Source organism: Micromys minutus, assembly GCF_963924665.1.
Source record: "Micromys minutus genome assembly, chromosome: 7".
Lineage (NCBI taxonomy): Eukaryota > Metazoa > Chordata > Mammalia > Rodentia > Muridae > Micromys > Micromys minutus.
In genome coordinates this window covers 65,606,094-65,633,446 of record NC_137976.1, presented here as the reverse complement: position 1 = coordinate 65,633,446, position 27,353 = coordinate 65,606,094, and the positions used below count along the sequence as shown (strand labels likewise).

The 27,353-nt window shown below is 39.5% G+C and overlaps 1 protein-coding gene across 2 annotated transcripts in view; it reads left to right on the top strand.

Moving 5' to 3' along the window:
* The window catches only part of IL1RAP (interleukin 1 receptor accessory protein), a gene marked incomplete at its 3' end in the record, with an annotated part of 140,797 nt that extends 114,700 nt beyond the window's left edge, over window positions 1-26,097 (top strand). The window contains exons 7-11 of one of the 2 annotated variants that reach the window (XM_080919648.1): window positions 2,601-2,727; window positions 4,897-5,045; window positions 13,991-14,140; window positions 15,597-15,740; window positions 25,385-26,097. In XM_080919648.1, coding sequence (XP_080775774.1) covers window positions 2,601-2,727; window positions 4,897-5,045; window positions 13,991-14,140; window positions 15,597-15,740; window positions 25,385-26,097 — 1,283 coding nt within the window. Of the gene's footprint in view, window positions 1-2,600; window positions 2,728-4,896; window positions 5,046-13,990; window positions 14,141-15,596; window positions 15,741-18,161; window positions 21,036-25,384 lie in introns of those variants that run through there. The other variant, XM_080919649.1, reaches the window with a different exon arrangement.
* Between the last annotated feature and the right edge of the window lie 1,256 nt (window positions 26,098-27,353).

The window sequence follows — 27,353 nt, the reverse complement described above, 5'->3', positions numbered from 1 at the left end:
ATGTGTAGGAAGATTGCCAAAAAGGGAAGTTCTCATATATGGTTTGCCTTGTAAAGAGTACAGGCCGTATTAAGAAAGTTGACCGATCTCAGGTGCATTGCATTTTCTAGAGTTACTCTGGGGTTTGTGAAGTAATTCAAACTTTTCTTGCCACTGCTGAAGTCTAGTCAAGTCACCCAAGTATGCTTGTTTCATCTACTTAGCATGGCACACTTCCAAAGCATTCCTGAACTCATGCTGACTTTACCTTTCTCAGCGAAACAATGGTTTCAAAGTCTATAGGGAGAAGTGAAAGAAGCCACAGGTTGGAGTGGAAGGTCTGGAGTAAATGTTAATCTGTCAAACCCAAGGATAATTGGAGCTGTCTTCAGAGTCCAGGCAAGAGAGAGCCAAGCATACAGATACACAGCAGACTTATTCTCAGCAGGCTGGCATGAAAGTTCCAAGCCAGGTCAAATCCTTCCCTAGTTCTTACTCACAATTTGACCTATAAATAACCTTCAATATGTAGAAATGTAAGCTTTTGCTTCTGCTGAACATTTGTTTTTAAAAGATTTCAAGGTGTTTGATTAAGAATTAATACCTAGGCAAAGGAAAACTTCTTCTGGAAAAAGGAAGAGAGCAACACAGAAGGAAAGGGAAGGTGGAGGAATATGTAACTTTAAGCATATTTTTAAAGCTGTAGGATATATATGTTATGCCACATGTGTTAAAATGGTCCTCCCCACAACAAAAAAATCATAGACTATTTAATAAAAACCCAAGTGTGAGGCATGTGAAATCTCCTTTCAAGTTGTTGGGCTGGAGAGTACAAAAAACTCCCCATACAGTACAGGCTTTTGCTGTTTTCCTTGATTGCATCTCCAAAATTGAAATCCAGGCCTTTTCATAATATGGGAAGGAAATAAGCAAGTTTTCAATGGAGAGAAGCAATCAATAGCCCTATCGTTCTGTAAAGCCTATGGCCGACAATAGCAGAACAGCAAGATCTTTCAAAAGGTGCACTAATGGTACTTATTTAACAGGGCTAAGCAATCGCCACCTAAGTTAGACTTAAAGTCTAGTCAAGAGGTAGGAGTCCATGCCTGACTCTAAATCTAGGCAGCCAGCAAGGCAGTTTATTGTAGAGGAAAGCCTACTACTGCCATGTGCCTAAACCTGTCAAGTTTCTAACTTCTGTCTAAATACCCACAGCTAGGTAGAGCTCTCTCATCTCTCACCAGAGAAGATTATTTTTGTAGCAGACAAGGGGATACTGATCAAAATGTAGAGGACAACAGGCCGCTGGATTCTCATCCCCAGGGGATACATCTATAACACGGTCTCTTCGTGTAAGAGTCAAAAAGCATGTTCACATATAATTATATGTCTTTAATGTTAAGTGAACTGTTTTGTAGACTCCTCTACCTCCCTGGCTCTTATATGCTTTCTGCTTTACCCCATCAATGTTTCCTGAGCTTGGAAGGGGTGGTGCAGATTTCTCACTTAGGGCTAGTCATTGACCAGCCACTAACATCCTTCAGTGCTATAGATGTGGGAAGGTGTCCCAGGGTTTTAGTAAGGAACATCCACACCCACGCTTATGCAAACAAACATGACTCAATTCAGGAGTCCATGAGAAAAACTTCAAATTAGGAGGAGGCTCGTTTGGGAAAAGGTGTTAAAGAGAGTAGAGGGGTGATGGCCATGGCAGAATGGAAATTAGAACCAAAAAAGTCATTACGTAAGTATGTAGGATTTCAAAAGGATAAAAAGGGAAAGAAGGAAAACATAGACAGGTGTATGTGTTTAGTTCTACCACGTTCGCAGTGATTATGCTGGTCCTGTCATGATGGTTAGCACTGTTATCCCTGCTTGTGAAACTTCACAGGTTCTTCAACCATTTCAGCCACATAGCTAGAACTGCTGATTTAAACTGAGCTTCTGAGGCTTTAAAGAGAAGGATTCCCTGCCCAGTTTTTTTAGGGAATGACATCACCCTATCCTCCTCCTTGGACAAGGACCCATTATTTAGAGATGTTTATTGGTCAATGTGGTAGTTGGAAGGAGAATAGAAGCCACCCCCATAGGCTCATGTATTTGGATTTTTAGTGCCCAACTTGTAGAACTGTTTGGGAAGAATTATGAAGAAGGATTATGAACCATGGCTGGAGGTGGGCTTTGAGGTATCAAAAATTCATTGTGATTCCCAGTAAGCATTCTCTCTCTGCCTCCTGCTATTCTATGAGACACAATCTCTCGACTTCTGTTCCAGCACGATGCCTGCTGGCCTGATGTCGTGTTCCCTGTTATGATGGTTACTGACTTTTTGTAACTTGCCTTGGTCATAGCATTTTACCACCACCATAACAACAAAACATAAGGAATTACACTTTGTTTATGAGGGAAATAGCAGGTTTGGCCTGCAAAGAATGTAGTCAGAGTTCTTCCGACATTTTAGAATATACATATTTAGTGTTAAAAATGCCCATCCATTAATTTCATGTGCACTTGCCGTCTTCTCTTCTTGGTTGTATCCTTTCATGTGTTTGGTGTTATGGTAGATTGCCTTACAGTGACCACTAGAAAATCAGGCTTATCTTCATATACTTTTTTTTTAGGAGAGGAGCTGGTTATCCCCTGTAAAGTCTATTTCAGCTTCATTATGAACTCTCACAATGAGATCTGGTGGACCATTGATGGAAAGAAACCTGATGACGTCACTGTTGACATCACTATTAATGAAAGGTACCTTGGCCACATGTAGGGCTATAGTCTTTGTCAGTCTAAGGTCTTGATGAATACTATTCAATGTACATGATTTTCTTTCTTTTAAAAGTGTAACAAGATTTTTAAGTCTTCAGGGGATGCAGGGTCACTAAACTTGCAACCCAATTGCACACACTTGCCAGATTGCTTGCCAAAGTTTGGAATTACATTCTCTTCAGGCTAGATATCTTCATCGCAGTTAACCCGCAGGGCAGGCTCCATATTGTCTGAGGCTCAATAAACTTCCTATATTTCTGATTCTCACATAGAAAAAATAAGAAGTGGATCTTCCACATGAACAAAAAGAAGAATGAAAAGGAGAAATGTTGGAATGTGTTTGCATGAAAGTGTTGTGTTTTCTGTCTCAGTCCTGGAGTGAGTGACTTAGAAATGTATGTTTGTTTCCTCCATTATTACTATCTTTTTCTATCTTCTCCTGATAGTTGAGAATTTGGTTATTAAATATTAACTAACTACATTTTTGTTCTTTAAATTTCACCTTTAAAAGTAAATATTCAAAAATCCCAAAGAGCTAAATGTTTAAAGCCTCTGGGCAAGAGGTAATAATACACACTTCTCTTGACATAACAACTTGGATCTTTTTATTATTTAGCAAACTTGATATCTGTAAGAATTTAATGAAGAAGTATGTACATGTCTCTGGAGAGGAAAGATTTCTCTGTAAGTGAGGTATAAATTTCTAGAGAGAATTGGTTTGCTACAAAAACTAATAAGTCACAGTGGTCACATATGTGACAGAATAGATGTTAAGACCCTAAGTCTAGTCACGTTGTGCAAACAGACCTTAAGCTAATTGAATTTCTACAATTCATACCTATTTCTTTTCTAATAGTAACATAAGGCTTTGTAGAAATTATAAAATGTCTACTTTGAACAGCCTCTTTGCTTACTTAGCTAGCCCTCATTGGGCAAACCGATCAGGTGTCTAAATAGTATCTGATAAATAAGTAATAAAAAAGAAGATGCTACAGAAAAAAATTTTGGAGATGTTTTTGGTTCAGGGGGATTAAGGGGCACTCTTCAAAAGAAGCTTTCAAATCAAAGTCTCTAAGTTAAGAAATAAAAGGAAAGCTGATAAAGGAACCATTGTAAGCAAATAACTGGATGGTTGAGAAACAAAGAAACAGAAGAATTGATGAATGTTTTAACTTGAATCCCTCAGGGAAAATTATTGGTCATTTCAGGAATTCTGAGAATTGTGATTTTCATCTTCAATGATAAATGAATGCTTAGGATAACAAAGGCATTTTATTCTACCTTGCTGTGAGTAAGACATATTTTCAGTGTTCCGCAGAACACAGGAAATTAGCATGGAAGTAAACAATTAAGCCTCTGAGCAAATGTTTATGATTGATAGTAGGTCTAATGTAAAGGAAAAGATGGATATTGGTCAGCTAAGAGAGTGATATACTTAGATCTCTCCCAGACAGATAGTTCAGAGGGTATTGAATAAAGTCTTGCTCTTAAACACAAAACAGTTGGTCTTAGATTTACTGGAGCTTGGATATATTTATTTCATAGGTCAGTTTTATTGTTCTGAGCTATTTCTTCTCTTCCTGTGTTAGGATTCAACCGTGCAGTTTCAACACCTTACAAAAACGTTCAGCCTCTGTTTACAAGTCAAGCTTCCGGTGCCTCTGTGTTGCAACAGCTCCTGCAGGGTTAAAGTAGCTCGGGGGGGGGGCACTCATCGACTGTTACTGCAGCACAGATGCCTGTTCAGCCTTCCAAGTATTCCTGTAAATTATTCATATAGTACACTCCTTCAGAAAACAGCCAAGACGTGCACAGTTTAGTGACATTGGCCAAAGTACATCGCCTTAAATGGCAAAACATGCATCAAAACCTAAATGAGTCTGAACCCAGAAGTTTCTTTGCTAGCTGACACAGGCATCCTGGCTAAGCATTTAGAGCAAATGTGAGATTTAGCTCCAAAGAAAGAGGTATAGTGAGACTCTCGCAGTGGGGTTTGTCCAGCATTACAGTAGTGCACAGTATGACAGCATATTATCAGCACCCCATGTGCTCTAACCCAGGCCTTCAGAGTCTCTTCCTTCCGATTCCCAGAGAGAGAGCATAGGCATTATATCTCACAGATGTTTTTGATTTGCTTCTCCTTGTGTGTAGTGTAAGTTATTCTTCAACAGAAGATGAGACAAGGACTCAGATATTGAGCATCAAGAAAGTCACCCCTGAGGATCTCAGGCGCAACTATGTCTGTCATGCTCGAAATGCCGAAGGGGAAGCTGAGACAGCAGCCAAGGTGAAACAGAAAGGTAATGAATGCGCCCAGCCAATGACTTTGTGAACTCTCAAAATAACACTGTGGTGAACAGGAAATAAGGGAGAGAATTCCTACACCGGACAGAAAACACTAAGTCAGTTAAATGAGAGGTCCTAAGAGAAAGTATCATCTCTGTGATCATGCCCAGTGTGCTGGTTCTGATACTGTCAACATCTTTGTTTCTAAATGTTGCCTGAAATAAAAAAATCCATGAATCCATGAGCGCCACAATAAGACCCAATTTCTTATCTTCGATAATCATGAAAAGCAAGAAAATTCCAAGTGAACAAAGATATAACAGAATTGCTTGGGTCACATACGGTCAGGGAAGCACAAAGATGTCTTCAGAAGTAGCTGAAAACAGGGTTCAAGAGTCGTAAGAATGGTTGTCCCACATGACCTAATCCATTGGGAATTTTTCCTGAATTATGCACCCATGGCTATTCTTAGAAATATACACGAGAATGAATCATAATTAGCAGCCATCTATTTGTGTAGAAGAAGTTAAGGAGGTCAGAAAATATTAATATTAATTCTCAGAAAATTTCAAATTCACATTTTAAACATGTATCAATAATTAATTTTATAATGTTATAACTGATCAAATAAAACATTAAAATATGATTTAGTTGATGTTAAAATAATCTTTTCATTAACATCTGTATTTTCTATAATAAAGAAAAATTATAAAGCCTTCCTGTGTGTGCTGTTGCTCCTAAAACATGTTTCCTGAATTTCTCTTTGAATCTTGCTGCTAATGTATATCCCAACCAATCGATTCCTTCCAGAATATTTTCCAGTGGTATGTTATAAAGTGAACAATGACATCACATTGTACTTATGTCATTCTAAAACCTTCTAGCCTCTTACATTGATACAATTTGTAGCATTTATATTAAAAATGAAAAAGCTGACATTGTTGCATTTACATTGGCTTGAATCCTCCTTTATTATTTTATTTGATATTTTATTAAGCTGAGCAGCAAGCAAGCAAGACACACTTGAGCTTTTAGCTACAGATTAGAGACTGTGTATGGTTCTTAAGGAGTCTTAAAGAATTGGTTCATGATGCTCTATTGCTTCCACTCCTCAGAAGACACTGTAGGGATGGGAGCCCAGGATGCCCAGAGCTTCAGTGTTGGGTCCTGTGGACCTCGACAAATCACTGCTGCCTTACCACAGGTTGTTTATAAAACAATGTTCAGCACCAGCATTGTTATTAATTTATACTATCAACTGTCCAATAAATGCTAACTCTTATTTCTCCAAGGGTTTCATAGGCATTAATTGACCAAAAAAAAAAAAAACTGTAATCAAATAAATATCATTAAAGTCTAGGTTATGAAATAAATCAAATTACTTTAGTCAAGACCTCTTAGAACCCTTAATATTTAACATTCCAAATGAAGGCCTTCAGGGGTTTACATTGCTCCAGGCTGTGCATTTTCAATTGTGTTAAATTCCAGATTGCTTAACTACAGGGGATTTAGGGGCTTGCTTCTAAGGCATGTACTCAGTAGAACAATAATAGAAGATGACTTATGTTGATAACTTATCAAAGAATAGTATCAAAACACACATAAAATAATGTTTCACGTGGGAGAATGGCACAAGCATGCCAGCCTGCCCACCTGAGTAGCTAGGGCAGCATAGAAGTGCTGGCTTTGAGTGTAAATCGGACAGCAGTGGGGACAGTGTCGAGGCTGTGAAGGGTCACATGACCCACCCGATCAGTGAGTGCTGACCCTTGGGTTTTACCTCTGTACTTCATGAAAACAATGAGAGAAAGCACAAGCTGGTGGCCCGGGCTTGTAAGCCTGTCATGTGGAGACTGAGCCAAGAAGTTTAGGAGTTTAGGTCAGCCTTAGCTACAAGGCACATTCAGAACTAGCCTAAGCTACCTGAGCACTTGTCTCTCACAAACAAAAGAAGAAACAAACAAGCCAAGACCTCACAGGAAGAGAAGAATTAGGTGGAACAGTCTTTATTGACAGCACATTTCATTTATTTATTTAAAGTACCACATAAGCATATAAGAGAGCTAAAGCAAACACATCAAATATAAGTGTGCAGTTTTATGATCAGACAGTGGCAAGGGCTAAGGAGATGCTTGTACTTAACGATATGAGAAGCCACCAAGCCCATTGGCAAAGAGGTTTGCTACTGCATACTGTCAGCACCAGTACAGGGAACTTTCACATGCTTCCCTTCCTCACAAGCATCTGGGGCTATCAACTGTGAAACTTTCACCTCTGTTTGCAACTCACTGCAGTTGGTCTTTGAGGCATTGGTGATGGTGAAAGTTTTGGCATAAGCTCATTGATTAATAATCATTCTTTCTGCAAGACCATTAAAAGCCTTTGTTCATTTTCAGCCAGATCATTTGTTTTAAATTTAATATGATGTAGAACTCATACAACACATGTATATAAAATGCATACAAATGCATATGCATACCCACACACACAAAAACTGAATGCAATCCCTTGTTAACTATAAAGTTTTTAAATATTTCCATCCAGCTTCTGAAGTTTTGAAAGATTTGTTTTTGCCTATGTGCATGAGTGTTTTGCCTGTATAAATATACAGACACACACACACATATAAATTCGTGTGTGTGTGTGTATGTGTGTGTGTATGTGGTATGTGTGTGTGTATGTGTGTGTGTATGTGTGTATGTGTGTGTGTGTGTGTATGTGTGTGTGTCTGTGTATGTGTGAGTGTATGTGTGTATGTGTGTGTGTATGTGTGTGTGTGTGTGTGTGTGTGTATGTGTGTGTGTATGTGTGTGTGTGTATGTGTGTGTGTATGTGTGTATGTGTGTGTGTATGTGTGTGTGTATGTGTGTGTGTGTGTATGTGTGTATGTGTGTGGGTGTGTGTGTGTGTATGTGTGAGTGTATGTGTGTATGTGTGAGTGTATGTGTGTATGTGTGTGTGTATGTGTGTGTGTATGTGTGTGTGTGTGTGTGTGTATGTGTGTGTGTGTGTATGTGTGTATGTGTGTGGGTGTGTGTGTGTGTGTGTATGTGTGAGTGTATGTGTGTATGTGTGTGTGTATGTGTGTATGTGTGTGTGTATGTGTGTGTGTATGTGTGTATGTGTGTGTGTATGTGTGTGTGTATGTGTGTGTGTATGTGTGTATGTGTGTGTGTATGTGTGTATGTGTGTGGGTGTGTGTGTGTGTGTATGTGTGAGTGTATGTGTGTATGTGTGTGTGTATGTGTGTATGTGTGTGTGTATGTGTGTATGTGTGTGGGTGTGTGTGTGTGTGTATGTGTGAGTGTATGTGTGTATGTGTGTGTGTATGTGTGTATGTGTGTGTGTATGTGTGTATGTGTGTGGGTGTGTGTGTGTGTGTATGTGTGAGTGTATGTGTGTATGTGTGTGTGTATGTGTGTGTGTATGTGTGTATGTGTGTGTGTATGTGTGTGTGTGTGTGTGTATGTGTGTGTTTTATGTGTGTGTGTGTGTGTGTATGTGTGTGTGTGTGTGTGTGTGTGTGTGTCTTCAGAGACCAGAATAAAGACATGAGATACCCTGGAACTGGAGTTAGAGTGGCCGTATACTATCATGTAGGTTCTGAGAAATAAAGCTTAGTCCCCTTGAAAAAGCAACAGTGATTTTAATTACTGGGCCCCATGAGTTGATGTTTTGATAAGCATAATTTTTAATTATTTAAGGAAGCTCATTTTACTAGTCTCTCTCTTTTTTTTTTAAATGAAATGTTACTTTCTGAATTATGGACTTACTGTTCTCTTTTGTGTTAAGTCCAAATCCACTATGCTCTGTTCTTTCTTCTGTTTAGGCTGTGTTCCATTTCAGACGACATTTGACATTGGTTTTGTTCTTTTTCTCCCAAGAAATGGTTGTTCTCACATAATATTGAACATGTTTTACTTGCTTTTTTCTTGAATTGTTTGAAATGAGGTAAAAAAACAAAACAAACAAAAAACAATGCCTCTATGACTTTCCGTATCACTTCATCAATTGATTTTATTATTTAGTCTGTGTTTAATCTAACACTATTTTTATTAATATAGCTTTAAATTATTGAATCAGAAAACTGCACCCTTCTTTTTTTTTAAAGACCATTTCACTATTTTAGAAACAACATATTTTTCTTATACATTTCAGTACCAACTTATCAATTTCTAAATAAAATCCTGCTGGTATTTTGATTGGGACTCTTTTAAATTTGAGGAATATTGATTACAAAACTATTACATCTACACATTCATAAAGATCTTTGCATATAGTCTTAGTAATTTATTTCATCAATCCAGAAAATATTTGAGTGTACAGTGCTTTATTGAAAGTTACCAAATTTGGCTTTAAATATTTTAATTTTAGGCTACCATTTTATTGTTAAGTTTTCATCTCTAATTGCTTATCAATAAAGCATAGAAATACAGTTAATTGTTTTATGTGCTGACCTTTATCCGAGCTTCCCGAATTAGGTAGTTGTCAGATTATTTGTTTGTCTCTCTCCTCTTCTTTTTCATTAAGAGAGTGCTTTCAAGTATCAGTTTTCTAGTTGTTCTCAAGGATGCTTCCTTTTAGCAGTAAATATTGAAAAATGGTGAGTGGTTCCAGGCACCATGCCACACTACCTCCTGCTACTGTCTGTCTCTGGCAGTCTCCCAGCCTCCATGGCTAGCCTCTTGTAGTAGCTGCTCTCCCTGGGCTCTCTGCTGCAGACCCTGCTCCCATTCCCAGCATCCTCCCCCCCCCCCCCCGTGCTTATAGTCACAATTCCCAGTAACCCGACAAAAATCAAAACTCTAGAGGCTTGTAATTTATCAGTCAGATTTATATCAGTAAATTGTCAAAACGTCCACACAATAAGCTCAGAGCCAATTGATATTGATACAAACTGCCCATCCAAATAAGTCAAAGTGTTCTGTAATAATCCATTCCTTATAAGATATTCATAGCTGCAAACTGGGGCTATTTAAAGCCACACGGTGGAGGGTCATTCTTCTTTTCCTCTATCTTCACTTCTTCTCTTCTCTTTTCTACCCGGTCTCTCAAGAATGTTGTACCCACTTTTCTTTTTCACTACCCAATCATAGTGATTGCCTTATCTTGAGCCTGCCCTCACCTTCATATAGAAAGAAATCTATACTTTTCAGATTTTGTTTCTCTACTTCACTGGCATGTCTTCATTCATACTTTCTTTTTATTCTTCACAGTGTTCATTAAAAAAAAAAAAAAAAAAAAAAAAAAAAAAAAAAAAAACTTCCACAGACACATTTTCATATGAATTTTAAAGTGCTATCTAGTTGTTAAATCATTTCTGCCAATTCTGAATTCTATGAATTCTATTTTTACTTGATATTTCTTTTGGATATTGATGCTGTAATTTTTCTCCTATCCTATGTTTTGTCATTATTGTGAGCCTAATAGATACATTTTATAAGATAGTTGAATTGTATTGCAGCCAGAGGTTAACTTATTTACAATATATGTCTGCCTTTTTTGGCATAACAGGCTAGCCACTGTTTCCTTGCTCTGATGATGAACCTCTCAGTTTGCCCAGACCTTCATGTGCTTCTATGGTTAGTCATTTCCTAGACACTCTTGGAACACTGTATGTATAAATCTAAGTATCCATAGCTTTGTATTTGGCCACAGACTGAAGTTTAACCTCATGCAGATTTCTAGAGTTTATTTTCTACTTGGTTTCCCTTTTTCTTTTACTTAGTCCTTGAAATTCAACATAGTAGTCTCTACTCTTGTATCTTTCACTAGGTAAGAGCAACCACCACCTTCTCATGACATTCCTTTCTGAAACACAATCTAAGAAATATCTTTGGTAATTCTTAGAAAGGAAAAGACATAGTAATCGTGGGTTTATCTTACTCTTACTAGTTCTCCGGTGTGAAAAGCAAAACAGCATTACTTTAGATACTCTGGAGGGACAATTAGTTCAGTGTGAGTTTCTTCTTCAGTTACCAACAGTAAGGTCAGATTCACAGGTCAATTCACACTTCTCTGTTTTGAATGCCATTTAAATCAAGCCCTCTTTTGTTAACATTTCAGACAATGGTTATCACCACAAAATTATAGTGAACTTAGTAATGACTAGCCCTGGGCTCTGCAGCAGGGGGCATTTGAAAGTTCTGGATCCTGCCATGTGGAGGGAGAACTCAGTAGATTACAAGCCAATTGCAACAGTGAAGATAAATAACTTGGGTTGCCAAGGACAAAAATGATTGTAGAGCCAGAACCCCAATCAGAAGACAGGACTAGCTTGGGGTTCGGCATTCTTTTAACAATGATGGCTGGCTGGGCATACAGGCTTTATAGCCAATTTCAAATACAGAACTATAAAGCGAATTCCCATTTGGAGAGTAAAAATAAGCAAGTGTTGACATTTGGGTACACTATAATTGAGACTTTAGTGTAATTGTTGAGAAAGGGAGTCCAGCAGGGGCAGATTGCATCATTCCTTTCTGTTTATAAACCTTTTTGTCTGAAATTGCATCAGCACACAATCATCGTGCCAAATGCCAAGACCTGCAGGGGAAAGGACACAAAGTATTGGCTAAGGGTCACTTTTCTGTAAGGTCAGTCCATTTTACAAGACAGCCCGGAGGACACCCACCTGTGCACAGCTACAGCCATTTAAAACCGGAAGCCCAGTCACTTATTTATTTTAGGGGCTAAACATTATGTAGTATTAGGGAACCTTCATTAACAGAACGATTCTGGCAAACAATACGTAAATATGATTCATATCATTGGTGATACAGAACAAATTTGAAAACCCGAAGTAAAAATAAAAGAGGCCATAGAAATATGAGATGGCAGAGAGAAATTGATGGGGTAATTGATCATTTGGTCATTAAGCAAGACCTTAGGCGCGCACACCTGATAACAATATTCTCCTTCCCACTTCCAGGGTGTTCCCTGTACTGGAGATGTGTGATTCGCTGGAGTCAGGCCAAAGAACTTCAAAGTTGAGGATTTATCCCTAAATTTGAGAACTTTGGACTCAGGTCCAGGCTGCTTGCCACATTTATATTGGGATAAAATATCGTCCTAAAGGTCTTTCCTGCCCCTAGCATATGATCCGTAATCTAATACCATGCCTGAATCACACAAAGATACACGTACTTTTTGAGAACCTGGATAGCGGTCCAGGTCTGGAGAGGATTCTCCCAGACCTTGTCCTAGCAGACACTTGAGACCTACATTGTTCAGATGCTTGTGGCAACTTTTTTCAAGATGCCTCTCCGCTGTTAGAGCCCACCTACCCCAGTCTCACTACTTAATCAGCCCATTGCACCATCTGCTTTTCAAAAGAACCAGTAAGAGTTGATTATTCAAATGAATTACTCCCTTCTTTACTTCCCTGCATCGGATTTGTAGTCCTTCTTGTCTCTTCATGGTTCTGTCTCCCAAGCTCCTATCAAATACATGCCAAGGAAGCCATTAGCAAACCCGCCAATACTAACTCCTTCTTCCTACCCAGCAAGCACTCTGTATGTTTCTCAAAGTTTTCAGCTGCAGTACCGCAGCCAGTTTGGCAAGTGAACAATGTTTCGACCACTGATTAAAATCCTGGACTACTTTGGCTATTCTAATGAGTGAAAAACAAATAAAGAGTAATATGCTATTTCTGGAAAAGTTCATTGAGATGCCAAGTGACCCAGAGATAATATGGACACAAAAAGTTTCCACGTGGAAGGGTAGGTAGGTCCAGTTTAGCTGGAAGTGGGAAGGAGTGGGGAAGCAGACCAATTACAAACTACAGTTTGACAAATGCAGAAACAAAATCATAGAAAGAAGGGTAGACATTTCTATCCGCAAAGCTCATGATAAAAAGAATAGCTTTATTAATTAAGGATGAAAGAAAATCAAGATGTATGCAAATGAGCTTGGAAGATAAAGAAAGAAAAGACATTCTGGCTGGAAGTCATACCCTAGTCACAGCCTGATGCTTGTTTCCCCTGATACTTTGGAGAATGGAGGTGATGTGAATGAAGTGGCCGGTGACTAAATACTTAGTTAGGAGAACCGGAGGCGGTGTCGAGAGGGCTTCTGAATTAATACCTAGTTTTTAATAAAACTATCTCTGATACTTCCATAAAGACTCTCTGTGATACCCACTATGTAAAAAAGTAAGTAGATGATGAAAAACCACTCAAAGCTCAGATAGTGAACTCTCTGCAGTGTTTGTCATGGAACAGTGAACTTGGGAAATGCTGGAACCAGATAACACATGCCATTATAGAGAATGAACTATTTCTATCCAGTGAAAATACTAGTTTTGAAGCTTCTTTGTAAATTAACAAAAGGAATGAATTAGTTCTGATACTGGTGCGAGAAAGGGATGGAATCAAAATTAATAGACACATTATGATATTTCTTTTTCCAAGTTGCCTTCTTTGATAATAGGCCTTTCTTTGGGATGTTTCTGGAGAGCACACTGCACAAATGATCAGTCACGAGATTCAATATTTTCAAAGCTATTGTTGACTCAGAACATTGCTGCAGTCTTGGTATAGAGGAGGCTGAAGCAGGAAGATGTTGAGTTGTGTCATATAGCCAGACAATCTCAATTTAAACATGGCTGGAGATAATCCTCAGTGTGGTAGAGCATTTGCCTAGCATATGTTGCGTTGAATTTGATAACCTTCCTGGAAATCTTTTCCAATGATAAGATTCTATATTATTGTGTGTGCATGTGGGATCTATTCCAGTCACTGAAAAAAATCTAAAGCACTTTCTGTGACAGAATCAATAAACAACAGGAAGAAGTAAAGAAGTCGGATGTCTAATCTACTGTCCATGGCTTCTGCTCATTAACATGTGTGCATTCAGTGTCTGACTTAGCTGCATAGTGGATCCAGCCATTAAAAATGTGTTATGTAACTGTCACTAAATAGAAGTTAACTATCATCATTATTATTGTTGTCATTTGCTCTAGTCATACCGCAAAGGTACACCGTAGAACTCGCCTGCGGTTTTGGAGCCACAGTCTTTCTGGTGGTGGTTCTCATTGTGGTCTACCATGTTTACTGGTTGGAGATGGTCCTCTTTTACCGGGCTCATTTTGGAACGGATGAAACAATTCTAGGTAAGGAATGGAAGTGTGGTGCAAATCACATTCTTCAAAGAGCATCTTTTTTTAATAGATGAACCATTACAATTAATAATACTTTCTCTTATTTCAGACATTCCTAGTAAGAATTAATCTTTCCAGGGCACACTTTTCACCTTTTTTGTTGGATATGTGTTTTAATCTAGATTAGCATTGTGCATATAAAAAATGTGATGTGTATCACGCATGAAATTTACAACTCCCCCCATACACAGTGGTTAAAAAAACACAAGCAAAACTAAATATTTGATTCAATATTCTCACATTATTATTTAAGAATTGAAATTACTTTTAGAAGTTAATGATCCATGTTACAGCTTCTTTTGGCATCGAAAGTACTGAAAATTCAGAACGTTACTTTGCAGTCATGGCACATTGCCGTTCCAACAGCTGTGTTCCAATGGTCAACAGACACATGTGATTCTTGGTTACTGATAGGACAGTTCAAGTTCACGGTCTTTTGTTTTGCTTTGTTTGTGCCTTTGTGCTTTGATACAGTGTCCCATTGTATAGCCCAGGCTGATCTCAGTTCTGAATGCTGGGATTACAGCCTTGTTCCTTTACAGCCAAATGTAGATTCACATGCTGTACTCAAGGGAAGACCCATGTACCTACAGCATCATGATGATCCAAAATCCTTTTAACTGAAGACCCAAAACCACACTGAACCTGAACCAGAACTTTCTCTTTAACAATATCCCCAAGTACCCAAGTATACATTAGAGTTTAAAATTATCTTTTCCATAGGCTCTCACTATTAAAAAAAATCTTTCTAATGTGTATTCTTGGCAGGAATTTTCTTGACAGTATGAATGAGACACTTGAATCTATACTGATAGAAACGGAGAAATAGACCATTCCTTAAGAGTCCAATTCTGCAGCTTTGGGAAGAAACACACAATCTATATTTTTAATGACTCATGAATTTTGTTGAAGCAAATTTAGGGAAGATCAATATATTGAACCTAAACATAACTTAATTCTAGTTCTTCTTAGGTATAATTTAGTCAGTTTCAAAGTCTTAAGCAGTTTAGATTCTAATGTATTAGAGTGTATTTTTCAAGAACATTGAGTAGAAATGTCTTGCCTGACATTAGGCATAAGTGTCTGTGATGTATATCCCTATATCCTTAAGTCATAAGGCCATCTTCATCTGCTACAGGGTTAACTCCCTGAGAAGAGAGTAGAAGATACATCAGATGCAATTTGATTCTCATTGCCATTTGGCATGAATACTGCCAACACTAAAATATTACACATTGTTCACAAATGCAAAAAAAAAAAAAAAAAAAAAGGAAAGAAAAAAAGGAGAGAAAGTAGAAGAGAAAAAGAAAAGAAAAAGAAAATGTCTAGCACCCAGAAGTTATATTTTTAAGAAAGTAACAATTTGATATTTTTTCTAATGTGTATTGACTATGTGTTCTTTTGCTAGATGGAAAGGAATATGATATTTATGTTTCCTATGCAAGAAATGCAGAAGAAGAGGAATTTGTGTTACTGACACTACGTGGAGTTTTGGAGAATGAGTTTGGATACAAGCTGTGCATCTTCGACAGAGACAGCCTGCCTGGGGGAAGTAGGTATCTCTGATGAGCAGTCATGGTGCCTCCCTGAACAGGAAGGGGATCCTGAGCTTTGCTGCACATATGGGTTGTAGCTCAGTGTTGGTTTTCAGATACTGAACATCCAGTTGCTTCATGTAATAGAGACATCTACAGAAAAACAGCCCTAGTGTAAGCTGTACACTGGTCAGATGTACAGCTTTAAGATAATTCCCTTGTAGTCTTTAAGTACTCCTGGTCAGAAAAGAGCCATCCTTAGCTAGTCTATGTCATCGGAAGGCAGATGTTTAAGAAGTGTCAGGCAGATGTGCCCACATACACACACACACACACACACACACACACACACACATTTCTTTTACAAACAGGAACTATAGAAAATGCGACTTTACAAAGACTGAGGTTTCCTCGGTTTCAACGGAACTGAAAGTGTAGAGCCAGTAGACTGTAGGGCAGAAAGTGTAGAGAATTTCCCTGCTAGCACAACATGCCCTGTGCTCTTCCTAAACCTTTTTTTCTCTCATCTGTGCCAACAAGCTAGTGCCACTCAAACCTGCCTTTTGTTGTTTACATCTCCTTTTCTATCAGTGTGTATAGTTGAGATTTACCTTGAAATGTGAAAGGGCAGTGCCCTCGAGCAAGTTTTACAAGGAAAAGCTTTAACTACTGAACATTTTTTTTTAATGCCTCCTCATTTTAAGTCCAAAGAGTGGGAAACAAAGTGATGGTTCATTTGGGAGATTTGTAGCAAGCACATCGGCAGCCATGTTTGATCCCTCAAAAGCCTCTCCTGTTCAGAATGAGAATTCTGCCCCCTATCTGGAGCATGGAAGCTCTTTTTCCTTATTGATCTTAACCTCTTCCCCCTAGTAATATTGTTCACATTAACTGTCTTACATGTTTTCATTTTGTTTTGTTTTTGATGTGAGTAGTTGATACGTGGGATAGACATGGTTTTCTTCTCATTTTGAGTTAGAGAGTCAGCCTTCTTATTTGCCTGACCATCACTCAAAGACTGTGCCTGTGTTCTATAGATGATCCTTCTTTACTGTTATTGTATCATGAAATGATCGCTTACATGGCTAAAGGCAAATTTCCACTCATATTCAAACTTAATTTGCACAACTCATTCGTGCTTCTCCTTATTCCTCCACAAAGCTGATCATAAAACCTTATCTACTAGGTAAAAAGTGATGAAAATTCTCCATCTGGGTAAGACCTTGCACAGGGTGCTGATGGTCCTTTGAAGAATTTTTGCATAATTATTCTTGCATCTTATAGGACCTTTTAGATCCTTTCTGCTTCTCTTCCTGAGGCCACTCTGCCTTTGGACATCTTTCTATGCCTTTGCATGGTCTACCATCAGTGGAAATGCTTAGAGTAAACACATACCCATTCCTCCATTCTCCTCAGAGCTGCTCATGTTAGATTTTAATTGGCAAGTCTTTCCCCATTACTTCTGCACCTATGGAGATTAAACTGGGGGGGGGGGAGGTTGAGTGTGATACAGTTTTCCAGGACACCACTGCCCGGACTGCAGCTAGTGTCTCTCCTCTGGGTGAAGGATTATATGGGTCTCCCTCTGCATCTCTGAGGAGACAGATTTGTCGAAGAATTTAGTGACAGGAATTAATCAGAACCCTTGAATAAAATTAGGCTGTATTTCCATTTTCTGCACCACTTTTTTTTCAACTTGGGGAAAGAAATTGAAAGTAAATGCAAAACACATCAGCTAGCAGTTGCTGAAGAAGGGCTGCCCAGTGATACTTGGTGGTTAAAGAGAAATATTCACGTTTGACTTTCATCTCCACAGCAGAGAAAACTATGGAGCTGGTGTGGGAATACACTGCTAGACAAATTGCCATTTCTTATGATACTAATCTAGCAGCAGTGATATCAGTTGGCATCGGGAAAGAATCACATCAGCAGAAAGGGGGAGAGGAGGAGGGAGAGAGACTCAAATTCAACATTCTCCAGTGTTGTCCTTGGTTAGCTACAACTGCAACTCAGAGGCTTTGACTCTACCGTTCATATGTGTTTAAATTCTTTCCCTAGAAGATGAGTTTTCTATCAGGAGTTTGTTTGGGTTACAACACTCTCCGATGAAACTGATGTCACTACACCGATTCTATTCCATCTGGTTCAAATAGTGCTTTTGAAGACTGAGTAACGACAGCTTGTCACACTCACCAGATTTTCATTTATTTGGAAACGTTTGGGGACTGGGGCATTTATATATGACTCCATTTTCCCTCAGCAGAGTGACATTCTGTGGACAGTGTGATTAGATTAAACAGGAAGTCACTAGGAGTGTCGCCGATGAAGCCCTGTCAGCCTGGATTCCCAGGCTGTTGGTCCTCTGCTTTGCAACCTTCAGCTCTGTGTGTCCAGTGGTTCTTGGCCAACACTAATCCCCATGGTGTTTTCTTTCCCAGTTGTCACAGATGAGACCCTGAGCTTCATTCAGAAAAGCAGACGACTCCTGGTTGTCCTAAGCCCCAACTACGTGCTCCAGGGAACCCAAGCCCTCCTGGAGCTCAAGGCTGGCCTAGAAAATATGGCCTCCCGGGGTAACATCAACGTCATTTTAGTACAGTACAAAGCCGTGAAGGACATGAAGGTGAAAGAGCTGAAACGGGCTAAGACGGTGCTCACGGTCATTAAATGGAAAGGGGAGAAATCCAAGTATCCTCAGGGCAGGTTTTGGAAGCAGCTGCAGGTGGCCATGCCAGTGAAGAAGAGTCCCAGGTGGTCTAGCAGCGACAAGCAGGGTCTCTCCTATTCATCCTTGAAAAACGTATGAAAGGGAAAGTCAGGGGGCGTAAAGAGCAAAGGGGTTCATGGGTGGAAAGGGCCCCTGTTCCCTCCTAGTCTGTGGCTTCATAGACAGAACAAGAGTCCTGTCTAAGCTCCCTTGGAGGAAAACATCCCAGGGACTTAATGTCCGGGTGGCAGGTCTGCTTCTCAGCAATACTAAGGGTTACATTGATGGCCTCCTCCGTCGGAAACCAGTTCGAAAAGCCATCATGATCTTTGCAAGTAAAGATGTACCTGATGCGCCCTCCACCTTCTTTCTTCTCTGTTTTCTAATCTTTTTGTAAAAAAAAAAAAAAAAAAAAAAAATCTCACCCTTATGAAGTCGCTTTGCCCAGTGGCTCGAAACCCCTTTTAAAGAGACACTGCCTGCTGACAGGAGTATTTCCTGTTCCTCGGTAGGACTGCATTTAATTCTCTTTTATTTTCTATCATCCATTAAGCATGTAATCAGGGACTAAATCCGTGTGAGCTGAGGCTAATTCACTCCTTTGCTTCTGTGTCTGTTGAATTCACCACCTCAGCAAGACTAACAGTCAAACTACAGCTGTTCCTCATGACTGATTACGTGGCATACTGCCTTCCTGCTACTAAACCCCATTTGCTCTCATCTCAGGTAATGGATATCATATTTATAAACTTGAAAAAGCCATGGCTTCTGTTTTATCATAGTCATTTCTCTACTGTCTCCAGATAGGTCTAGACATGTCCCTTCATCTCCCTACCCATTGGCTCAATCATTCATATCTCATAGGCGGCGCCCCACTTGGTGCAGTCTGAGGGGAAGCTTTTAATGGTGCTAATGGGGAGTTAGAAGATGCAAAAATGTTCTCAGGGCATTTTTCACATGGGGAGGGAGCTTGCAATTTGTGCGTTAAATTCTGACCTTACTGATGGGAAAACAGGGAAAGTGGTTAAGCCTCACTCATTCACACACCTCTGAATTATGAAGTGGAAGTGAGAGGCACTGAGTTTCCTTCTGGCATTATTATGCCAAAAGAATGACCATTCCCGATAATTTATTGTCCAGCACCTGTGCTATCTTGCCCCAAATGAATCACCTAGCAAGTCATCGATAATGAAGTGGTTTGATCGGTTTCAAGCAGAATTTCACTATTGCTCAAACCAAGTGCAACATTTACATTTAGAGAGGCCAGTTTATGTTTCATATCTAACATATGTATATATGTGTACACATGTATACATGTATATGATCTCTGTACACATGAATTTTATATGTCTATGTATATAGAAGTATCCACAAATTTGCATGCATGTATGTATATCCACCTGACTATAAATTATCTGTGTGTATACATAATACATAATCACCCACATACATCTTTTAGTAGACTTTGGAAAAATTATTAAAAGCTGGTAGAACTATTGTTCAGTCTTTAAATTATGTTAATAGTGCTTTGTGTTGATGTTTTCATCCTTCCTGTCTCTCTGTGTATTGTTGTAATGCTTATTGCATCCCCTAAATTAATATGAATGACATAATGCTTCAACAGCTGATCTGGGTTGCAAGGGAAGTCTCTTGTCTGTGAACCTCCTGTTCCACTACTCAACAGCCATCATCTAATATTGCTTGACTTTCTACTTTATACCCTAAAGTTTTATTCAAAGTTTTATTAAGCTATGTGGACTGGTTAAAAAAAAAAAAAAAAACAAAAAAACAAAAAAAAAAAAAAAAAAAAAACAGAGCTATAAGTGAGCTTTTCGGTCCTATGAAACATGACTCCTCATTTAAGGAAGACTGAGTTATGTTAATAATGTTAATAAGCAATTCTAAAACTATCACTTACTTTTAAGTGCTCATCAGTACTTCAAAGTCCACAATAAACCACTGCTTTTTGTTAGAATCACTGGTTACTTAAGTTGAAAAGGGTTCCCCTCTGAACTATGACATAGTGTCCTTCTTGCAGCTAACCTTTTAGAAGTGCTAATGCTTTTTTGGCATTTCAAATAATTGCCATTTCCATTAATAACCCTTTAACCCGAGTAGCAGATGAGTTCCACGTAAGCTTTGAATGTTACTACTGCATAGGCTATGGGGAAGCAAGGCTTGTCACTAGAGGCTGCTCTCTCTGGACTGCGCACTTTCTGCGTGGTTAGAGTCTGCATTCAGTGTAGCCACTATTATGTCATGACCATGTTTTTCTATTTATAATCTCCTCTTCATCTGAGCCCACTCCAGTGCTAGAGCATTAATTTCAAGTCTCTTGCCATGTTTCCGATGCTCCAAACAGAACAGCAGAGAGAGGGGGGCACACACTTGTACTTTAGAGGACAAGAAAATACATCTTGTCTCTTATTTTAAAATAGATCCTCCATGGTTTTATATTTATGACAATGAGAACTTCTGCACCCAGGTTAACAAAGAACGATGCTCTAGGGAGTGTATTCTTATACAGCCACCAGTGCTTTATTTCATTCTCTGTTGTAACTTAGATGAATCCCAGGAATTCTAATAAAAAAAAGTACTGTCTTGTATTGAGAAACAAAAGGATCACTCCATTTGTTAACTACCCATTTGTTTCTATAGGTTTTGGTACTTTAAGACCATGTTTTAATTTTATTCATAAGCATTTGTATTTTATGTTTTTATTTGATTTGTGTATTTACATATTTTTACAATAAACCATTTATTTTCACCTTTGAATTTTATTTTGTGCATGTGTTTTGTGTCCTTATCTTCACGTTTGGGCTTGAGCAGTGAGCGTACAAAGAATGATTATACTTACAAAAAAATTGAGAGACATTACAACGCTTAAATATTTATTGAGAAAAGGCTAAGAAAATATGAGCTTTATGTCAAGAGCATTTCCTTTGCCTAAATGAAATGGGCATCTCAGTGATCTAGGATAGGGTTATTTATGTATGGGTTGGGGATACAGAAGGCACAGTCGGTGATGCTTTAAAAGAAAAGCACACTTATGTCTCTGGTTCTAGTTTCAAATTCTGCTAATATACAGACAGCTCTTCCCAATCACAGAACGATGGACCCACGATCCATGGAAGAAACCCATGAGCTAATAGGTTTCTACTCAGTTAATAAACAATTGTCAGGCAGAGTTGAAGATAACAGAATTCTCTACCATGCACATTTAGATCCCCATTACAAGAAATATACATGCTGTTACGTTTTCTGTCTGGGTAGTTTACATTGGATGAACAGTAACCAGTGTTAAGTTGCTTTACCCTTCAATGGTGACCACACAGGAGAAGCCTCAATAATGTTATTTTATGAGTGTCATCAACCTGTGTATCACTTGCTTAATTCAATTTCTTAAGACACTTTTCCCATCTAGATGTGTGCAACATTAACTAGATATTTTCTTGAAGCAGAATTTGAAGCATGGTGTGGAAGACGTGGTCAGCAGCTAATCTCCTTTATTCAAGTGTTTGTTTTCCTTTCAAGGATTTAAAAAAATAGATTGTAATGTGTCTATTTTCTATCCCCAGCTGTGGTGTGTGGGGTGTGAGTGAAGGGTGGGGACAGCTCACAGGAGCTAGTTCTCATACCCTGCTCAGGGATCAGACAAAGATCAACAGGCAAACCAATCTAATGATCACATTGTCCTCTTTCAAATGGAAATCTACTTCCTTATTTTCCCCATTTTTTTATTGGATATTTTCTTTATTTACATTTCAAAAGCCCTCTTTCCTGGTTTCCCCTCCAGAATTCTCCAATTACAACCCCTCTCACCCTTCCTCTATGAGGGTACTTCCCCACCCACACCATCCGCTCCCTCCCACCTCCCTACCCTGACATTCCCCTACACTGGGGCATGAACAGTCACAAGGCTGAGGGCCTCTCTTTCCATTGATGCCCAATAAGGCCATTCTCTGCAACATATGGCTGGAGGCCTGGGTCGCATCATATGAACCCTTTGGTTGGTGGTTTAGTTCCTATGAGCTCTGAGGGATCTGGTTCATTGATATTGTTGTTCTCCTGTGTGGTTGAAAGGTACCTTTTCTTTCTTTCTTTCTTTCTTTCTTTCTTTCTTTCTTTCTTTCTTTCTTTTCTTCCTTTTCTTTTCTTTTTTTTTTAATCCAGAAGACCCTAAACAATGTTTAAAATATGTGTTTTACTTTCATTCATGGCTACCCCATTGAAAAGAACAGACATTTTTCTAACAATCATGTTGATGCTGTTGCATATAAGTTTGTGGAATCTGATTGCATATGTCTCCTGTGTTCAGTATCCAGCCATGTGATCCTAAGATTTCTCTTGATGCAGGTAAAACAGTAGAATCCTCACACATGAGTTCTCCAAGGTATTGAAGGCAATTTTATAAAATCTAAGTAGAAGGAGATAGGATAAGGCAATCACCCAAGTACATATGTGCACATGTGGATGTCTGCATCCACACATGTGATTTGTGAGAACTCAAAATATACCTTTATCTTTTAACATCAAAACAACCAAAACCTTCCCATTTTTACTTAAGGAAAAAAAAATTGCTCATTATAAAGATTGATTGAGAGATAAGGATCCTGACTCCCCCATTCTTGTATTCGTCATGAATACTAAACTCACTGTAAATTCTCAGGGTCTCCATAACTGAAGAAAGGTAAATAGAGACTCAGCACTGGCTGGCATGTGTTTTGAAAATTTGGGCACTTAAAGTCACATAGGTTGACTTTCTTTTCCTTATCCATATTTTCTAAGCTCCTGCATCTCACAGTGAGTTAATAGTGCATGAATTTGAAGACTTTTTTTCCCTCCGGGGCCTGTCCACATCACACCAGCTAACACCAGAATAGAAAGCTCTGCCAGAAGTCTCAATTGATTCATTCGTAACCACAATGGTGGTATTCTGCTCTTTAATTGATCTTTAGGCTGCTAACACACACACACACACACACACACACACACACACACACACACCCGAACTCACAAAAGAAAAAAGAAAACCGAAGCAACAAAGCAATGAAGGTGTGAAGGAAAGTAGGAAATTTTGGTTGATAAAAGACCAGTACTGTGTCCAAAAAGTTAAGTACCCGAGGCTGGCTGTAACTCAGGATGTGGGGAGGTGGTAATTCCCTTAATCCTCAGCCAATCAAAGGCTCTGAAGAAGTAACTATGTTCATTTTTATTCAACATATTATTCTAGAGGACATATATACAAATCAAATTACTCTTCAGTCATGTGGTAAGGGATGGGTGCTCTTGAAATTAAGTCTTGTATAGAATACGAGGAAATAGCTGAAGTCACTTAACCCAGAGATAAGAAGAAAATTCAGTAACATCACAATAGTGATTAATCCTGGAGAAGTTTGAAGATATCTGACCTAAGACCACCAACTAAAACTTATGGAAATAAAAAATTTTAAATAAAGTTATTTACAAGCAGATTAAGAGATAGAAAGTCAGATAAATCTTGAAATAGTTTATTTAATTCAAATTTCTAATAGGGGAAGATGTTTTTATGAAGACCATATCTTCAATGGAAAGGGATATTCTGTAAGGAGAGACATTAAATTCAACATATCCTTCTTTTCATTTTTCTTTTCATATGCTAATTGGCTATATATATATATATATATATATTCTTTTCCCCATTATTTATTCACTTTACAACAAAATTGCATCTCCTTCTTCTTCCAATACCCACTCACACACACCCTCCCTCAACACATTTTCCTCCTCACTTCTGAGAAGGCAGAAGTCCCCCATGGGCTCCAATCCACCCTGGAACCTCAAGTCACTGCAGGTCTAGGCACATCCTCTCCCACTGAGGGCAAACCAGGAAGCCCAGTTTGAAGAACAGCATCTACAGGCAGGGAACAAATTCAGAGACTGCCCCTGCTCCAGTTGTTGGGGGACTGAAGACCAAGAGGCACATCTGCTACGTATGGAAAGGGGGCCTAGGTCCGGTCTTTGGTTGGTGGTTCAGTCTCTGTGAGCTCTCAAGCGTCCAGGTTAGTAGATTCTGTTGGTCTTCTTCTGGAGTCCTATCACCTCTGGGTTCCTCAGTTCCTCCTCCTGGGTTTCTCAGTTCCTCCTCCAACTCTTCCGTAGACTTCCCAGTTCTCTTTAATCTTTATCTGTAATTCTTTGCATCTGTTTCTGTCAGCTGCCGGGTAAATCCTCTCAGAGGACAGTTACACTAGGCTCCTGTCTGCAAGCATGACAGGGTATCATTAACAGTGTTAGGGGTTGGTTCTTGCCCATGGGATTGGTCTCAGGTTGGGCCAGTCACTGGTAAGCTATTCCCTGAGTTTCTGCTCCTTGTCCCTGCACTTCTTATAGGCAGGATACATACTGGGTGGGAGGATTTGTGGGTGGATTGGTGCCCTTGTCCTTACACTACAGGTCCTGCCTGGCTACAGGAGGTATCCACTTCAGGCTCCATATCCTCACTGTTAGGAGTCTCATCTAGAATCACCCTCATAGTCTCCCTGGAGCCCCCCCATTCCAGGTCTCTGGCACTGAACCCTCCTTGCTATTATCATGTACTCCCTACATTCCATTCCTATATCCTCAGCTCCCTTTATATCTGATCTCCAGTTCCCATATTCATCCCTTTTCTCTCATCACCAAGTTCCCTCCTTCCACTCACCTTTGATGACTTAATTCTCCTCTTGAGTGAGATTCAAGTACCCTCCCTTGGAGGCCCCTCTTTCTTTCTTATAAGAAACAAAATCTTCCCAATTGTAAGGGGAGTATGGATAAAATGACTTGATTTCTCAACTGAATAGATTATCTAGTAATGATACCCTATTTTTTTTCCTCCAAATTTGTTCATTCCTGTCTTTTGTGGCTGGGACAATGACCAACGGGGTAAGGAGACATTATTACCAGATGCTATGCTATCTTTCCATTTCCCTGTAGATACTGTGGAAGCAGTGTTTGATTTCATTCAGCGGAGCCGAAGGATGATTGTAGTCCTGAGCCCAGACTATGTGACAGAAAAGAGCATCAGCATGCTGGAGTTTAAGCTGGGTATCATGTGCCAGAACTCCATTGCCACTAAGCTCATTGTGGTGGAGTACCGTCCGCTTGAGCAACCCCACCCAGGCATTCTGCAGCTGAAAGAGTCTGTGTCTTTTGTAAGCTGGAAGGGAGAAAAGTCCAAACCTTCTGGCTCCAAGTTCTGGAAGGCCTTGCGCTTGGCTCTTCCCCTGAGAAGTCTGAGCGCCAGCTCCGGCTGGAATGAGAGCTGTTCTTCTCAGTCTGACATCAGTCTGGATCATGTTCAGAGGAGAAGTCGTTTGAAAGAGCCCCCAGAACTCCGAAGCTCAGAGAGGGTGTCTGGAGCAGCGCCAGCCCAGGGCACCTTGTCCAAGCACCGGGGGAAGCCCTCGGCAGCCTGTCGCTGCTGTGTCACCTACTGTGAAGGAGAAAGTCACCTCAGGAGCAAGAGCCGAGCAGAGATGCACAGCCATCCCCAGTGGGAAACACACCTCTGTAAGCCTACTCTCCAAGAGTCTGAAAGTCAGTGGATACAAAATGGCACCAGACCCGAACCCGCTCCACAGATCTCAGCTCTTGCCCTCCGCCATTTTACAGATGTATCCAATAACAATGACTTTTATATCCTATAACCACGTTCTGTGGAGGGTGGTGGCTGCTATTTCTACCAACTCTCATTGGGTCACAAACTTTTTGGGAATAATTGACCTTTGTAATCATTTAATAGACTATCAGATTTGTGTCCCCTTTTATTGATTTTTTTTAAAACCTATTTATTTCTAGGAGACAAAAGACCTGAAGCACGTGTACCCAGTTATTGCCTCTAACGGCCTTGGAAGAGCACACTCTTCTCGGGCCCTAGAAGGTCAGTATGTAAAAGTTCCTTAGAGTCTGATCTTGCCCAGTGGTTCAAAGGTGACTAAGGATTGGTGTCTCCTTGTGATACGCGTCAGTGTAGTGGGATTTACATTCATAATGTGTGTGCACCCAAAAGACCAGGGCTGTGACACTCACAAGGAGTGACTTGGGAAGGAGCAGGTTCTGACGAGCATTGTAGGACAGAGCTCAGTAGCAAACCAACAGCACATTTTTTGCCCCCAGGGACCAAATCTTCCCATAGGAATTCTTGCTTCCCATTGTCCCCCCCCCCTGTAAATAGTGTGGCTTTTTGTTGTCAGTCTCAATAAAGGTATATTTTTATGCCATGTCTTTTGTACTAACATATTTTTAATGTTCTCTCCTCAATTTGCATTTTCGGGTGTTTCTATTCAAGTCTAAAGAACATTACAGTTCAGAAAATTGAGATTTAGATTAGACAGGAAATGGAAGGAAAGGACCTTTGTTGTTCTTGCTGGTGTTGTTTTCTTTTCTTTTCTTTTTTGATGTCATCTGGAAATCTATGGAAGTACCAAAGCCAGTGAAAATTCTGAGAGAGGTTCAGTTGATGTAAGAATCTTGTGTGGTTCAAATGATAGAAGTAAAATTCAGCCCTGGCAGAAAGAAAAAATAAATAAAAAAATAAAAAACAAAACCAAAAACCTGCAGGAAGAGTTTGGTGCCTACATCCTTTCTTCACTATTCTGAAAATAGATATTGAGTTTAGCTTTCTCCGAGGGCCAAAAGGTAAGAGAAAAGGGGAAAAGAAAAGGAGCAACATGGACGGACAGACTGCAGCTTCAGACAAGTAGGGCCTTTCTGCTGTCACATGCCAATCAAAGACACAGGGATCTTTGCTGTCAAATCAGGGACCTATCTGGAGCCCTTGAGCTGGCAGATAACTCAGAGCACATGAGTGCTTCCTTGCCTCTGCGTGTTTGCTGCACTGAGTTAGCATTTGCATGACAAATTGCCAGTTTCTTTTATGAGTTTCAAAACATTAATATTGGAA